The sequence below is a fragment of the Salvia hispanica genome, chromosome 2, assembly GCF_029641045.1.
Source record: "Salvia hispanica isolate PSC_SH4W2 chromosome 2, Shi_PSC_v1, whole genome shotgun sequence".
Taxonomy (NCBI): domain Eukaryota; kingdom Viridiplantae; phylum Streptophyta; class Magnoliopsida; order Lamiales; family Lamiaceae; genus Salvia; species Salvia hispanica.
The window spans coordinates 31,027,148-31,045,598 of NC_142693.1; the positions used below are offsets into that span (position 1 = coordinate 31,027,148).

General features: G+C 38.5%; 1 protein-coding gene and 1 pseudogene across 1 annotated transcript; one reads left to right on the forward strand and one right to left on the reverse strand.

The window, feature by feature from the left end:
* Window positions 1–5,110: 5,110 nt before the first annotated feature.
* On the reverse strand, window positions 5,111–7,521 carry LOC148932164 (G-type lectin S-receptor-like serine/threonine-protein kinase LECRK3; annotated as a pseudogene).
* A 1,543-nt stretch (window positions 7,522–9,064) lies between these two features.
* LOC125192427 (G-type lectin S-receptor-like serine/threonine-protein kinase LECRK3) lies at window positions 9,065–17,950 on the forward strand. The gene is made up of 2 exons (XM_089063498.1): window positions 9,065–9,922; window positions 16,431–17,950. The coding sequence occupies exons 1-2, from the start codon at window positions 9,076–9,078 to the stop codon at window positions 17,933–17,935; spliced, it is 2,352 nt and encodes a 783-aa protein (XP_088919624.1). The 5' UTR covers window positions 9,065–9,075; the 3' UTR covers window positions 17,936–17,950.
* The last annotated feature ends 501 nt before the right edge of the window (window positions 17,951–18,451 follow it).

An 18,451-nucleotide genomic window follows, 5' to 3' on the forward strand; every position in this document is an offset into this window, starting at 1 on the left:
GAAATTCTCACACCTATATAATAAGGTGTTGAAGTCTATTGTAATACAACATAGAAATATACAAAAACCGATCTTCTACTCCCAAACGCTTTCTCAATATGAGTTACCCTAACCTCGCCTCTCTCGATTACCATCTCTAAGATGGTATCAGATCAGGTTAATTCGGGCTTAAGACTCAGAAAATTATTATCATAGTCTCGAGTACCTTTCCTGGCCTTTTTCAAACCTGCAAAACCCTAAACCCAACAAAATGTCAGATTCCGAATCTGAAACACCTCCGAAAAACAACCAGCCAATAACCCTTTCAGCCGAACAATTCGCTGAATACATGAGACTAAGTATGTCTCAGAAAAACCCAAACCAACCACCTTCATCTATTGAATCACTAGGCGAGGTGCGCCTGGTAGAAAAGCTCAACGGGGAGGCGGCTAGGTTTACAAAAATTAAACACCCCCAACTTTCGGAAATTGCAATCCCAGCCCCCAGAAACGCGAAATACCACTCCATACCCCACCCAAAAATATCAATTCAGAAACCACCCCTAAACTCCCATAAAACCCATACTAACCCCCATCGCCCCCAATCCTCTCAGATTGACCCCCACAAAAACTCTAAATCTCAGATTGAACCCCAAATTGCAAAAACCTTGCAAATTACACCCCAACAATCAGTCCCAGTTGAATATCAGCCCTCCATACCTTGTCGGAACTCATTTGACGCCTTAGTCTATTCCTCTACATCCGTGTCGTGCTCGAAGGATCCTCACTGGAACTTTGATCGTGGGGCGACAGATACAATCTCCTTTGAGGCCTCAGATTTTATATCCATCTCTACGGCAAAAAAAACCTTTGTCCAAACCGCCAGTGGAGACCTAGCACGAGTTATGGGGGCTGGCACAATTAAAATTTCGCCCACTCTATGCCTCTCTAATTGTCTCTATGTCCCGTCGTTATCACATAAATTGTTGTCTATTAGTCATGTGACAAAAGAACTGAACTGTAAATTACTAATGCAACCTCAATTTTGCATGTTGCAGGATATCAAGAAGGGGACGATAGTTGGGCGTGGCATTGAGCGAGGCGGACTGTACTATGTGGACGAGATAGCCCAACAGAGTACTGCAATAATACTAACTCCCGGACCGACAAAAAGACAGGCTTGGCTTTGGCATCGTCGGTTAGGACACCCGTCTTTAGAATATTTTCGACTTATTTTTCCTGAATTAGCTACTTCTTTGAACTCTTTTCATTGTGATACTTGTGTACTAGCTAAAAACCATAGACATTTCTTTAAGTTGAACAATACGAGAGTGCAATCTCCTTTTGCTTTAGTACATTCTGATGTTTGGGGTCCTGCTCCCGTCACTGGGGGGCACGACTTTCGTTATTTTGTGCTGTTTATTGATGATTACTCCCGTATGACCTGGATCTATTTTTTGAAAAATAAACATGAGGTGTTTCATAAGTTCGTAGAGTTCTATAATCTTATTCAAACCCAGTATAACCACACTATCCAGATCCTTAGATCAGACAATGGGGGGAATTTGTCAACAATAAAATGCAGGAATTTTTTAAACTAAAAGGATTGGTCCACCAAACCTCGTGTGCGTACACCCCGGAACATAATGGAGTAGCTGAAAGAAAAAACTGTTACATCCTGGAAATTACCTGAGCCCTCTTAATTGAATCCAAAATTCCAAAATCCATTTGGCCCGAAGCTATCGCTACTGCCGTCTACCTCATAAATCGTCTACCTACCGGGATTCTTAACTTCAAAACACCCTAAGACATTTTTTCACAACACTTTGAAATCTCATCCTCCTTATCCCTTGAACCCAGAGTTTTTGGTTGCTCCGTCTTTGTCCATATCCCTAAGCACGAACGTTCAAAATTTGATCCATGCGCCCTCAAATGTGTTTTCCTTGGCTATGGAAAAAACCAAAAAGGCTACCGATGTTATGACCCACACACCCGTCAGATGCACACCACCATGAACTGTGACTTTGTAGAGGGGGAATACTTCTACAGCCAATCCAGTAGTCAGGGGGAGACACAACCTTCAGACAATAGTCCAAACAATGACCTCCTAGATTGACCACCAGATATTGAAAACCACCACTTAGGGGGAGAGCCACATCCAAGGGAACACCAGACAGGGGGAGAGTCACAGCCAAGCCCTGTCACAGACGTTGGTCCACCTGAGGAAGTGAGCAGCACCGCCGGGCCGTCAAGTCCTATAATACAGAACGAAGAACAAAGTGACATTGTCCAGCCGTCAACCCCGCCTTCGATTCCTGAGGTAAACAGTTCAGAATTGAATAATATATCTTCGGAACACACTAATCTTGATAGGGGCAGTACTGAGGAATGTGGAGCTAGTGGAAGAAATGGAGATATTGGAGATCCATATGAACTAACTCGGAGAATTACAAGAGGAATCCCTCCTCGACGGTACTCACCAGACTGGAAGGGGAGAAAGGCAAAATACGCAGTATCCAATATTGTTCAAAGTCACCTATCAGAAATGGCTCGAGCCTTCGAAGCTGCCTTATATGAGGAAGAAGACATTCCACAGTCATTTGATGAGGCAAACAAACATAAGCATTGGAGATAAGCCATGAAGAAGGAGATAGATGCCCTAGTAAAGAATGGCACATGGGAGAAATGCACATTGCCAGAGGGAAAGAAGCCAGTTGGATGTCGGTGGATATTCGCCATAAAAAGAAGAGCAGATGGTTCAATCGAGAGATATAAGGCGAGACTTGTGGCAAAAGGGTACACCCAAGTGTATGGAGTAGATTATGAGGAGACATTCTCCCCAGTCGCAGAGATGGATACTGTGCGAGCACTATTATCTGTAGCAGTGTGCAAAAACTGGCCACTATACCAGTTCGATGTGACTAACGCCTTCCTCCGTGGAGAGCTAGAAAAGAACAAGGAAGTTTACATGGAAGTCCCACCAGGATTTTCTGAAGAATTTGGACAAGAAGAAGTCTGCCGACTATGAAAAACCTTGTATGGGTTGAAACAGTCTCCACGAATTTGGTTCGGGAGATTCTGCCAAGCAATGTTCAAACATGGATTCCAGCAAAATCACTCAGACCACACGCTCTTCACAAAAAGGAGAGATAACAAGGTAACATGTCTGATTATTTATGTTGATGACATGATTATTACTGGAGACGATGTAGAAGAAATCCAGAGGTTGAAGGAAAATCTGTTCAGAGAATTCGAGATGAAAGACCCAGGAGCACTCAAATACTTCTTGGGGATTGAAGTGTTACGATCCAGACACGGAATATTCCTAAGGCTAAAGAAGTACGTCCTAGACCTATTGGCAGAAACAGGTCTCCTCGAGTGCAAGCCCGCTGATACTCCAATGGTTCCCAACTATGGCTTGAAAATAGAGGAAGGAGCAGAGCTAGCAGACAAGGAAAGGTATCAACGATTGGTCGGAAAGCTTATCTATCTCTCACATACTAGACCTGATATCACATACGCCGTGGGTATAGTGAGTCAGTTCATGCATCAACCACAAGCCAATCATATGGAGGCCGCATTGAGGATAGTACGGTACTTAAAAGGTACTATAGGCTATGGAGTATTCCTAGCAAAAAGAGAAGACTTGGAGATTGATGGATACACCGATGCTGATTGGGCAAGCAATCCGGTGGACAGAAAATCTACAGGAGGTTATTTCACCTTCATCGGGGGAAATCTAGTCACTTGGAGAAGCAAAAAACAAAAAGTTGTAGCTCTGTCAAGTGCTGAAGCTGAGTTCCGAGGAATGAAGAGTGGACTCATGGAGATTCTATGGTTGAGGAGATTATTGACAGAAATTGGTTTTCCACCTACACGGAAAAGTCAATTATTCTGCGATAATAAGGTGGCCATTAGTATCTCAGAAAATCCAGTACAACATGACAGAACGAAGCATGTGGAAGTTGATCACCACTTTATCAAAGAAAAATTGGAAGGAGGCATCATTGAATTTCCCTTTGTTCGCTTAGAGGAACAACTTGCGGACATACTCACCAAAGCTGTCCATCCAAAGGTCTTCAACGAAATATTGGGCAAGTTAAGCATCGGAGATACCATTGCTCAACTTGAGGGGGAGTGTCAAGACATATTAAAAGGAGAGAAGATTACAGAATTAATGGTGAAGAATATTTGATTGACTAGGATTGATACCATTACATATTTTCCTAGAATAGGTTGATTGTATTTACCATAGATAGGAAATTCTCACATCTATATAATAAGGTGCTGAAGTCTATTGTAATACAGCACAGAAATATACAAAAACCGATCTTCTACTCCCAAACGCTTTCTCAATATGAGTTACCCTAACCTCGCCTCTCTCGATTACCATCTCTAAGAATATCCTAATACCACATCCAATAAAACAAGCTGAAATCTCACAAGCGAAGTCTCCACCTATTTTACTATCATTTTCATATAGGCATTGTAACCGATATTTAGTTCGAGAAATTACATTTCGTACCATGATAGGGGGGCACAGATGTCCAGAGCCTGCAATAGATACCCAAACTTGTTTTCAGCCTACACATCTTCCACTAAAATAAGAACCACAAATATGAATTTTAATGGTTATTGTTAAGTTTTTGTAATATCAAATCAAGGGACTGAAGCAGTATCCACATAGCTCAAGTGCCTCTTCTCAAATGATGTTTCCCTTGCAAATCTAAATCTCTCTGGATTTGCCAAATTCATGACAAACAAATCATTCTAACTTGGGTACATTATGCCTCTAACATGAGATGTACCATTAAATCGGTGGTGGAGCCACATATTGGAGAAGAAACGCAGCCTACAAGATAAACATAGAAGCATTATATGATAAAATATGTCTTTTTGTGAGGTTTTATTTTTAGCATTTTAAAAGGGACAAACTTTTGGAGAGTCTAAAATAAAAAAAAATGTAACTTCAGGGACATAGGGATGGTTTTTTGGGAAGTTAGAACATATGAATGACTTGATAAAAATTATTTCATTTTCGATGATACTGAAAAAAAAAACCTTCTTTTAAACTATCTAGCATAATTGATTTAAGCTTTTATTGTCCTCCAATTTTTAAAGGAATCTCCGTCACTTAGCTCAATACACTCAAAACAATTTATTAAAATTCGTGACAAAACCAACTAGTTCATGAATGGAGAATGCACACTCATACTAAAAAGCTAGATGGAACTTAAGAAAGAAGTAGGACATGGAGGTATGGGAATCTCGACCGTTCCCTCCAACATTAGCAGAACTTTCTTCATAGTTGGACGTAGTGATGGATCATATTGCACGCACCATATTCCTATCTTCACCATCCTCTCCACTTTCCTCCCCTCCACCATTTCATCCCCCACCAGACTCCCAATCTTCCCTGTTGCATAACAGTCGTAAACCCATTCCTCAAGAATTGCCTCATCCTCACTCCTGCTATAATCAACACACTTCCTACAGCATATGATCTCCAACAACATCACTCCAAAGCTATAAACATCCGCTTTCACTGTGATCGCCTGCTTTTGGTACCACTCTGGTGCAACATAGCCTTTAGTCCCTCTTATCCCAGTATACGTATTAGTCTGATCTTGCTTCAATAGCTTCGCCAGCCCAAAATCCGATATCTTGGCACACCAGTTCTCGTCCATTAGTATGTTCTGCGGCTTGATGTCACAGTGAATGATCTGCGTATCGCACTCTTGGTGCAGATACAGTATCCCTCTCGATATACTCGAGCAATCTCGACCCGTTCTTCCCAAGTAGGCCGTTTCTCTTGATTGAAAAGTATGTCTGCGAGGGACCCGTTACGCATGAACTCAAACACCAGCAGTTTATTGTCTCTGTCGAAGCAGTAACCTAGGAGCCGAACTAGGTTTCGGTGATACATCTTCCCAATAGTCTTCAGCTCCGTCTGGAACTCTATCTCTCCTTGTGCGAATTCTTTCTCCAACCTCTTCACCGCCACCATTTTCAGGCCATTATGCAAAACCCCTTTAAAAACCGTGCCAGATGCTCCTCTCCCCAACTCTTCCTTGAAGCCATTTGTTGCTTCGAAAAGATGCTCGAATGTGAACACTTGCAGTGAAATGCCCTCGACAAAGTTAGCTCTGTCATCCTTACTGATGTTCTTGTAGTCCTTCCCTTTCTTGTGAGCGAAGAACACAGAAACTAACAAGGCCAAGACGCCTATAGACATAACCACAATGCCAATGATGAGGATGTCTATACGCTGCTCTTTCTTGGTGATGATTTTAGTATCAGAATCGCCTCCCATGTCGGGTACCACGGTTGTACTGAAGCGAACGAGAGCCATGTTCGAGCTTTCCAGAGACCTTCTTCCATATCTTAACGGAAGCCTCTGCTTTTTGCATTGGCCGTTTTCATAGAAGGCTGCTTCACAGTTGCAGTCATCGAGGCATGCTTTGTTGCAATCTTCTTCACTCATCTTATCCAAATTTTCATAAGAGTTATCCTCCCATTCGGTGTTTTCGACTCTTCGCATTTCGTACTTTGAAGTATCCTCAATTTTGGGACAGCCCGGAACAGAGAAGGCTCTAGAACAACCGGATGTGCGGTTGCCAGCCTGAACGTTGGCGAAACCGGGAAGACACTGACAATCCGGCTTATTATCCAACAGAATGCAGAAGGCGTTGATTCCGCAGATACCTTTAGGAGCACACTCGTCGTCCGTGGAGGACCATCTCTCGGTCAAGTTGAGATCACGGAGAGACAGAGAGTAGACGCGGAAGATTCCTCCAACGTCGAGCCTCATGAAATTGACGTATCCCTGAGTAGGGAGTCGACCACTGGTTATATTCCGCAGAGGCAAGCTACCGTTGAGCTGATAAAGGCGGCCATCGCTGTCGAGGTTGAGAGAGACGTTAACTGCTCCGTCTGGCTTTTGAACATAGTAAGCGTATGGATCTATCTCCGGTGTGTTGATAGGATACTGCACGAGGAATCCATCGGTCTGCATCTTCAGCCTGAAAATCCCTCTTCCGTAGTCGGTCTCAGAGGCGCTGGAGAAGATCTCTTGCCCATTAGAGATGTGCTGGCCGGGGAGGAGGGTGTCTGTCGGGTGGTCGAAGCTCTGCCAGATTATTCTTGAATTTGAATCGTAGAGAACAAAGTTTCCGTTGTCGAGCATTGAGGCCGACGCTATGGCTATGGAGGGGTTGATGACGTCTACGTCTTGGCCTTGCCTCCGGTGCAGGATTAGCCTGCCGTCGGTAGATAGTAGCAGGGAGACAACATCGTCGGGGACGGTTGGATTGGTGTCCCTATTCGGTGTCCAGACGACGGTTTTGTCGGGAAGAAAGATGCCGACAGCGTAGCTGTTGACGCGTTGGGGGAAGAATCCGAAGGCGTAGAGGCCGGAGGGGGAAGGCCATGTGGAGTTGGAGGTGAATGTGAGGGAAGAGCCTAAGGTGATGTTGGATGGTTGTCTTGGAGCTTCTGCTGATGTAGAAATGAAAAGAAGAAACAAGATTGTTAGGAGGGACATTGCTGTTTTTCTAAGTATTGTTTTGCTCTTATCACTACATGTTTCTTTAGGGGGGTTCAACCATTAATTTATTTATATATGAATAGTTAGGTACTCCTAATTGATTTGATTTATTTCTGGAAGACGTAAGGCTTACAAATGTGACAAATTTAGTGCTGTCAAGTGTCTTGGTCTTGCATATACTTGGAATGAATGGATGTTAATAGCTTTCTTGTAATAGAGTAAATGTGTTATTATAAAAATCTATAATTCATATCACTCTTTCATTTCACACATCTTTACTACTATAAGAGCCAAAAATTAAATTTATCATTTTTCTTATGCATGTAGGGATTAATTCTAATCATAAAACTAGAAATCTAGAATTAATATAAGTATATAACTATACCCATCATATCCCGATATACCCATTTATATTTTACTTATGAATTATAATAAATCTGGATATCTAAAAATTCATCTTGAAAAGTTCAATAATTTTCTATTTTACAAAAAACTTCTTAACCATGTCTTCTTTAACGTCTAATTAATTTCAAAATGTTGAAAAAATCAAAACCCTTTATTTTTCTACACAAATGCTTGGAAAATCCTCCTTTCTGTTTGTTGTGATCATGAGTTTCTAGATTATAATATTAATTTTCATTTGTGAAATACTCCTAGTATTTATTTATTCCACGGTAATGAGTGAAATACTCCGACTACAAAAAGATCTCTGACTTTTTCAGAAAATTTTCCTATTTTTCACACTGTTTTAGAATTTTTTGCTATTTTTAACTTTTTTATTTATTTTGTGAGCCATTTTAGTCCTATCTGCATTTTAGAATTCACATATTGGTAATCATGTAAGGTGGTGATAAATGTAGTGCTGAAAATAGTAATGCAATAATTAGAGCATTTAATAAATGGTTTATCAAGCATGGGTAGACCGCGTCTCCCAAAAAATGAACGTTGATGGAGAGGTACAGATAAAGAGCAACTCCTACTTTTAAAGAGAACGAACAAGAATGAATCGAAACACACTGCAAATAGAGATATTTGAGCCATTGTCCCTATTGTGACGTTATTAGAACGTTTAATAACATTGATAATTCTACTCATAGACTCGCAACCTGCCCCATTTCGACGGCAATAGAGTTTACTAACATCGATATATTCCTTCGTTGAAACGCAAAACAAGACGAGATAGTTTCGGGGGAGATGACTTATCCTCCCTCGTACGTTCAAACATTAAATCACACGATATCATCTAGTTGTGGAATTTTCTTCAAGAACACATGTTTACATATATGGTGTGGAACCAAGACTAATGATAATTATGTGGAATTTCTTTATGACCAAGACTAATGATAATTATAATTATGTGGAATTTCTTTAAGACCAAAACATAAATTGAAAACACAAAAGCATGCGTGGAAATTGAAGCAGAGATAAATATTTCGCAAAACTTTTTTCTTTATTACCATGTTCCAACACAAACAGAAAGTAAACTATCGAGTTTAATTCAATTAAAAATAAAAAGCAGCAGCATAGCAATACACAGACAAATTTACAGCAATGTCCATCCTCACAATCTTGTTTCTCCTCCTCATTTCTACAGCAGCAGAAGCCCAAAGAAGATCATCCAATATCACCTTAGGCTCTTCCATCACTCCCACCTCCAACTCCTCCTGGCTTTCCCCATCCGGCGTCTACAACTTCGGATTCTTCCCTCAACATGTCAATGGCTACGCTGTCGGCATCTTTCTTCCCGACAAAACCGTAGTCTGGACAGCGAATAGGGACACCAATCCAACCGTCCCCAACAACACCGTCTCCCTTCTACTATCCCCTGAGGGCCGGCTAGTCCTCCGCCGGAGACAAGGCCAAGACATAAACGTCATCAGCCTATCCGCAACCATCGCCTTGGCATCAATGCATGACAACGGCAACTTTGTTCTCTACGATTCAAGTACAAGAATAATCTGGCAGAGCTTCGACCACCCGACAGACACCCTCCTCCCCGGCCAGCGCCTCCTGCCCGAGGAAGAGATCTTCTCCAGCGCATCAGAGACTGACTACGGCAGAGGGATTATCAGGTTGAAGATGCAGACTGATGGAAACCTCGTGCAGTATCCTTTCAACGCGCCTGACGCAGCGCCTTACGCTTACTATGCAACAGGCACAAACGGAGCAGGTAGTAACGTCTCTCTCAACCTCGACAGCGACAGCCGTCTTTATCTGCTCAACGGTAGCTTGCCTCTGAAGAATATATACGATGGTGGATTCCCTACGCAGGGTTCCATCAATCTCATGAGGCTCGACGTCGGAGGAATCTTCCGCATCTACTCTCTGTCTCTCGGTGATCTCAACTTGACCAGGAGATGGTCCTCCACCTACGACTTGTGTCATCCCAAAGGTTTCTGTGTTGGACATTATTTATCATCATATATTCAAGAATACATAATTGAATATAAATAAAGCAAGATCTTCAACAACATGTATTTCACGTACAACCATAAACATAATAGGATCGAAACATACCTTGGCGATCCATAGCGGAAGCGATTGAGGAAGGAGGAGACGAACTTCCCCGGACTTTCTTTGGCGTAGTGGCGTAACTCCAACTCCAAGGATTTGTTTCTCTCTTTTTCCCTCGTTTATGTGTTCTCTTGATGTGTGTGATTTGATGGGATCACCACACTTGTATTTATAGGCAGAGAGAGGACAAACCCTAATTATCAAACCCTAAAAGCCCTTTCCATCAAAGAGGCCCAAAATAATTTATTCATAATCATAAACTTGATTCTCAAGTCTCACGTAAATCACAAACATTATTCCTTACTTATATATTCCTTTCCTTAATATATGATAGGAAATATATTATTCCCAAATCAGTGACTATATATTAGTCAACTAACAATCGGCCATATATAATTATATATAACCTCAATTTCCTTGTTAGCCATAGGAATCATATTGTAAATTACCATTAATTGACTAATTAATCATATGATTAGGAAACGTCCCAATAACAATAATTAATTAGGGAAAAATGTGTCGTATACCAAGTTAATGTATTATATTAAATATCCAATTCTATTTAAGATTCTATCACATGTCACATATGTGAGACATAAAACTTACATTCTCCCACTTGGCGAACATGTGGGACACAAAGTTTTCGATTCTCCCACTTGTCACACGTGACAGAGCCACGATAAAATAGACATAACAAACATAAGGCGCGCATAATATTGGAATTTATAAATACTTTCATTATTGGTAAACATAAGTATTATATTAGAGAGACTACTAATGCGAGTCATGGCGGGCGTATATCATTCAATCGATACAGTTCCTTCCATGTACCACATCACCAATATCCACTCTAATATAATCTATAAGTGACACCGTGTCCGTAATTGTCTTATTTCAAGACCTCCTGCATTAATACTAAAAACGTACATATGTATTTCAAATAATAAGTATATGCAGGAAAAGTAGAAACAACTTTATTGAATTCAAAATATTTATAACTTAAGTGTCTGAACCAACATGGAAACATAAAGGTTAGACGTTTCCATACCCAAGACCCATTATGTTAACTTATTCCATAAATGTCTTAGGCGGTAACGCCTTAGTCAATGGATCAACAACCATAAGTTGTGTGCTTATATATTATATAGATATTCTTTGTTCCTAAACTCCATCTTTCACGACAAGAAACTTTAATTCCATGTGTTTAGCTCCTTGAATACTTGTCATATACTTACAGAAAGATACGATTGCACTATCATCACAATATAATTTCAACGGCTTGGATATTGAGGAGACAATACCAAGGCCTGAAATAAAATTTTGCAATCAATAATGCTTCAAAGCAAACCATAAATTTAGCTTTAATGGAAATCCAATAATTTATAGTTGATCAAATTTCCGTAATGTGAGCATAAAATCTTTCGTTCCCTTTAAGTATCTCATTATTATTTTTGCAGTTCTCCACTGTTCAACACCAGGGTTACTTTGGTAACGGCCTAGCATTCCAACTGCAAAGTTGATGTCTGGTCTAGTACAAACTTGAGCATACATCAAACTTCCCACAATAGATGCATAAGGAATATTTTCCATCTTACGTTCCAATTCAGTTTTTGGACATTGATTCAACTGAATTTGTCACCTTTATGAATTGGAACAACACTTGGAGAACATGCACTCATGTCGTATCTCTCTAAAAGATTCGATCTATGTAGCTTTTATGAGACAATCCAAGAGTCCACATGATTGATCACAAGATATTTCTATCCTATGACGTAGGATGTCTCACACATATCTTTTATGTTGAAACTTTTAGAGAGGTAATTTTAGTGTCATGTAGTAATCCAATGTCACTACTAGCAAGCAATATATTATCAACATACAGAACCAAAAATATGAACTTGCTCCCACTAACCTTGAGGTATATGCACCGATAAATGGTGTTTTCTTTAAAACCAAAAGCAGTAATAGTGTCATGGAATATAAAATACCATTGTCGAGAAGCCTATTTCAGTCCATAAATTGATGTCTTAAGTTTGCAGACTAAATTTTCATTCCATTTCTTAATAAAGTCTTCAGGTTGTTTCACGTAGACTTCTTCTTACAAATCATCAATTAGAAAAGCTATTTTCACATCCATTTGATGCAGCTCCAAGTCAATATGGGCTACAAGTACCAAAATGATTCTAAGTGAGTCCTTCTTTGATACATTAGAGAAAGTCTCTTTATAATCAACGCTATCTTTCTAAGTATAACCTTTGGAAATAAGTCTGGCTTTAAATCGTTTGAATAAACCATCTATGTCGAATTTGGTCTTGATGACCCATTTACACCCAATATACTTTTGTCTATTAGGTAATTCGACAAGGTCCCAGAATTTATTATAATCCATAGATTTTAACTCTTCTATCATGCATTAATCCATTTATTAGAATTATTACACTTAATGGCTAGTGAATATGAAACTGGATCATTACGTATTCAATATCACATTCGGATTCTTAGAGATATGCCACATAGTCATCAGAGATGGCCACCTTCGTTCTCATTAAGAAAGCATTAATGGCACATCTGGAGATGTTTCTTCCATACCTATGTTCAATGACTTTGGCATCATCATTAAGTGGTTGGTCATTCAAATGTTCAATATTGTTAGATTGTTCAACAATATTTAGCACACTTAACTCTTAAGGAAAAGAGAGAAGAGGAAAATTACCCTTATCTCACATATGACCGCATCATGAGTTTTAAAACTCCCACTGATCTCATCATTCTTAAAGAATCTTGCATTTCCAGTTTCAACAATTTTCATGCTATGATTAGGATGGTAAAAACTATACCCTTTGGACTTTACTGGGTAACCCATAAAATAACCAATAATTGTCTAAAATCCATTTTTTTTCATTTCTTGCGAAGAGTATACTCTAGTTTCCGCTGAACAACCCCAAACATGAAGGTGCTGCAAACTGGGTTTTCTACCTGTCCAATGTTCATAATAGAGTCTTTGGTACAACCTTATTAGAAACCCGGTTTAATACATAAATAGCGGTTCTAAGAGCATAAATTCACAACGTTATGGGTAAGGTAGAATTATCATACTTCTAACCATTTCCATGAGAGTTCGGTTTCGTCTCTCAGCAACATCATTCTTTTGAGACGTACTTGGCATAGCATAAATGCCATGCTTTTCTAAATATTTGGCAAAAGGTCCATGTAATTGACTTATTTTAGTGGTACGACCATAAAATTCACCACATCTATCAGATCGAATAATTTTCACCTTTCTATTTAATTGCCTTTCAACCTCAGTCATAAAATGTTCAATTGTGCCTGAGATTTTTCTTGCAATAAATAAATCCATAACGTGAAAAAATCGTCAATAAAGGTGAAAAAATATTTTTCTCCTCCAAAAGTCGAGACATCAAAAGGTCCGCAAATATCTGTATGTATGATTTTAAGGAGCTCATTGCTTCTTGTGGCATTTTTAGTAGTGTTTGGTTTGTTTACATTTAATACAATCCACACAAACGGTAATGCTTGTAAAGTCTAAATTCGAATGAATATTATCCTTTATAAGCCTCTTAATTCTTTCACTAGAAACATGATCCAGTTCTTTTATGCCATAAGAATGATAAATTCGAATGAATATTATCCTTTAGACGCTCCTTCAGTTGCAATGTGAGCATGAGATGCACCCATTCCATACTTCTTCATCTTATGCTCCTCCTAGACTAATACGTTTCCCAATTCTTTAAGAGTCCACTAATCTGTTATAGTGAATCAATTTGGAATGGTCCATATTGAGGAGATAAGGAAATTAGGGTCAATTGGACAAGGAAATCCTCATTCACCTATAATCCTAACTTCAGCTCAGAAGAGATGTTATTTTTGTCCATCACATGCTTGTACATAGTCTGAGAACCATTATATTGCATGCTTGTGAGATCCTTCATAAGTTTTTTTGCAATAGACTTTATATGCAGTTGTGAAGCGATCTTCAACATTCTGCAAACATTCTTTTGCAATGTCAGTCCGTTGAGAGACTTTACTACAACGAATATTCTAATGAACTATAAACTTAGTCCTGTTAGATTTTTCCCAAGCATTATGGGCAATTAACCAACTACTTTGATCAAAGATAATTGGATTATCATTCAACAGTGTTAGGTTCCAAGTCCATTATTCCAAGAGTGAACTTAAGTTTCTCTTTCCATTCAAAGAAGTTAGTTCCATTAAGTTGGGGAACGTTTGAGGTAAACATACTAGTAGCGGAAAATATATGTTTTTACATTATAGGAGCAATTAAGAAATGAATGCTCACATATAAAAGCTTTGAATAATAACACGAACATTAATTTGAAAAACCCATATCATGAGGCAATTATGAAAACTCCTTTGGGTAGTCTTCATACAATAATAAAAATCATGCTTTTAATATCCATATCTCAGTTCAATAATTGAGTAATAATAAATTGGCGTTACCTTTGGGTAATCGACACCAATTTAAATTATTAACTCCATTAGTGTTTATTATGTCGCAAAGACTATTTCCTTTGAGAATCTAGACCTTACAACAAACAAACTATTTAGATAATGAATAGCCACAACAAGCATGATGATTAATTGCATACATAGATTTTTCATATTAACTTGATTATAAACTCTTCTCATTTTACCTCACTTTGGTGATTGCAAAATAAACATAATATAATCAAGAATGTATAGCGATTAATTGTTTAAGCAGATTTTCACTTAATTTGATTATAAACTATTATTTTACCTCACTTTGGTGATTGTAAAATAAACATAATATAATCAAGAACATATAGAGATTAATTGCTTAAACAAATTTTAATATGAGTTTGATTATAGACTCTCCTTATTTTGCCTCACTTTGGTGATTGCAAAATAAACATAATATAATCAAAATACATGTTAAAATGAGAATTGAATTATGTAAACATTCATTCCACCGTCTCGGTAGATTCATAATCATAAAACATTTAATTGAAATCTCAATTCATCAATACATATATTTAAACTCAATTTACATACAATATATACACCATCAATATACCCAAAATCAATTCCATATACATAAATAGAATCAATATGGAAACAATATATTTCAAAACATGAGGGATTGAGCATACAAATATGAATTGACAATTCATCAATTAAAAATATCCATAATCAAACTATGGAAACAATATTTCGATTTATGGAAGTATAACATACTTAAAATCATATCTCAATACAATATCAATTAATTTCATTCTATACACACAATCATAACAGAATTAAATATTCATGCTGAAATAATTTTCTACCAAAACAGCCGAATCAAAACATAAAAAATTCAACTGGTCGTGTACATATACTAAATTCACAAATACGTTATGCGATTTACCAAGATCTAAGTCATAAGATGCTTGAACGTATTCTAGAAAATAAAACAGACGACTAATACATAAAGCATAGTTTGATAAGTTTCTATGATTATAACTCATATATATTCATAAAATACGTAACATACAATTCAACAAAATTGAATTCATAATATATTTGACCATAAAAAAAAACAAACGATTCAATTCATACAGTAGTTTATCAAACAATAAATTCTAAAATTATGGTTTTCAATAATACGAAAATACATGAGTTCTCAACCATGCTCTGATACCACATGTTGGAGATTATTTATCATCATATATTCAAGAATACATAATTGAATATAAATAAAGCAAGATCTTCAACAACATGTATTTCACGTACAACCATAAACATAATAGGATCGAAACATACCTTGGCGATCCATAGCGGAAGCGATTGAGGAAGGAGGAGACGAACTTCCCCGGACTTTCTTTGGCGTAGTGGCGTAACTCCAACTCCAAGGATTTGTTTCTCTCTCTTTCCCTCGTTTATGTGTTCTCTTGATGTGTGTGATTTGATGGGATCACCACACTTGTATTTATAGGCAGAGAGAGGACAAACCCTAATTATCAAACCCTAAAAGCCCTTTCCATCAAAGAGGCCCAAAATAATTTATTCATAATCATAAACTTGATTCTCAAGTCTCACGTAAATCACAAACATTATTCCTTACTTATATATTCCTTTCCTTAATATATGATAGGAAATATATTATTCCCAAATCAGTGACTATATATTAGTCAACTAACAATCGGCCATATATAATTATATATAACCTCAATTTCCTTGTTAGCCATAGGAATCATATTGTAAATTACCATTAATTGACTAATTAATCATATGATTAGGAAACGTCCCAATAACAATAATTAATTAGGGAAAAATGTGCCGCATACCAAGTTAATGTATTATATTAAATATCCAATTCTATTTAAGATTCTATCACATGTCACATATATGAGACATAAAACTTACATTCTGCGGAGTCAACTCCTGCATTCTGATTGATAATGTGCCGGAATGTGAGTGTCTTCCCGGTTTCGTCTCTGCTCATTCCGGCAACAACACAGCCGGATGTTCTAGAACCTTCTCCATGCAGGGCTGTCCCATAGTTGATGGTGGATTGAAGTACGAAATGAAAATAATCGAAAACACGGAATGGGAGGATAACTCGTATGAGAGTTTGAAAATGATGATAAGTGAAAAAGAATGCAGCAAAGCATGCCTCGATGATTGCAGCTGCGAAGCAGCCTTCTTTAAAGACGGCGAATGCACAAAACAGAGGCTTCCGTTAAGATTCGGAAGAAGGTCTCTGCGAAATTCAAACATGGCTCTTGTTCGTGTTAGTACAGCCATTGTACCCGACATGGGAGGCGATTCCGACCATAAGAGAATCATCAAGAAAGAATGGCGTAGTGACTACCTCATCACCGGCATTGTGCTTATGTTTATAGGGGTATTGGCCTTGTCCATTTCAATGATCATCACTCACAAGAAACGGAAGGACTACAAGAAGATCAGCAAGGATAATGGAGCTAACTTTGCTGAGGGCATTTCACTGCAAGTATTCACATTCGAGCATCTGTTTGAAGCAACAAATGGCTTCAAGGAAGAGTTGGGGAGAGGAGCATCTGGCACGGTTTTCAAAGGGGTTTTACATAATAGCCAGAAAATGGTGGCGGTGAAGAGGTTGGAGAAGGAATTCGCACAAGGAGAGATAGAGTTCCAGACGGAGCTGAAGACTATTGGGAAGATGTATCACCGAAACCTAGTCCGGCTCCTAGGTTACTGCTTCGACGGAGACAATAAACTGCTGGTGTTTGAGTACATGAGCAACGGATCCCTTGCAGACATACTTTTCAATCATGAGATACATCCGAACTGGGAGGAACGGATGGACATCCCTCGAGATATATCAAGAGGGATATTGTATCTGCACCAAGAGTACGAGACGCAGATCATTCATTGTGCAATCAAGCCTCAGAACATACTGAACATACTGATGGACGAGAACTGGTGTGCCAAGATATCGGATTTTGGGCTGGCGAAGCTTCTTAAGCAAGACCAGACTAATACGTATACTGAGATAAGAGGGACTAAGGGCTATGTAGCGCCAGAGTGGTACCAAAAGCAGGCGATCACGGTGAAAGCTGATGTTTATAGCTTTGAAGTGATGCTGCTGGAGATCATATGTTGTAAAAAGTGTGTTGATTATAGGAGGAGTGAGGATGAGGCAATTCTTGAGGAATGGGTTTACGACTGTTATGCAACGGGGAAGATTGGGAGTCTGGTGGGGGATGAAACGGTGGAGGGGAAGAAAGTGGAGAGGATGGTGAAGATAGGGATATGGTGTGTGCAATATGATCCGTCGTTGCGTCCAACAATGAAGAGAGTTCTCCTAATGTTGGAGGGCACTGTAGAGATTCCCATTCCTCCAAATCCCACTTCTTTCTTAAGTTCTATCTAGCGTAGTTTATTATACTAGTGTAATTTGTTTTCTAATTTTTCTTTCGAATAATGTCTGTATCACAAACTCGTTTATTATACGAGTGTAATTTGTTTTCTAATTTTTCTTTCGAATAATGTCCTGTATCACAAACTCATTATGAGTATTACTAAGAGTCACATTTTGACATGAGTTTTAAGAAATGTAAAGAAAAGGTGGATGAAAAAATTAGTGGAATGTGGGATCCATTTTTTTATATTGATTTTATAATAAAATGTGAGTGAATTGAATTAGTGGAATGTGGGACCTGTAGAATTGGGTAAATTCTTTGTTATGTTATTCACAATGAATTTGTACATTATATATAAGCTAGAATAATGCTATACAAGGTAAGATTTCCCTCAATCTTTTGTCTTGTTGAATACTCCAGAAGATGTCTTGCTGAATACTCCAGATCTTCCAACACTCCCCCTCAAGTTAAGTGACGGGATTACCGAAGCTTAACTTGCCCAACACTTCTTGAAATGACTTTGCCGA

Excerpts from the sequence above, each read along its gene's own strand:
- LOC125192427 (XM_089063498.1), top strand. The coding sequence starts at position 9,076 with ATGTCCATCCTCACAATCTTGTTTCTCCTCCTCATTTCTACAGCAGCA. Across the intron at positions 9,923-16,430 it reads GTGTCATCCCAAAGGTTTCT|ACATAAAACTTACATTCTGC; the intron begins GTGTTGGACATT and ends CACATATATGAG.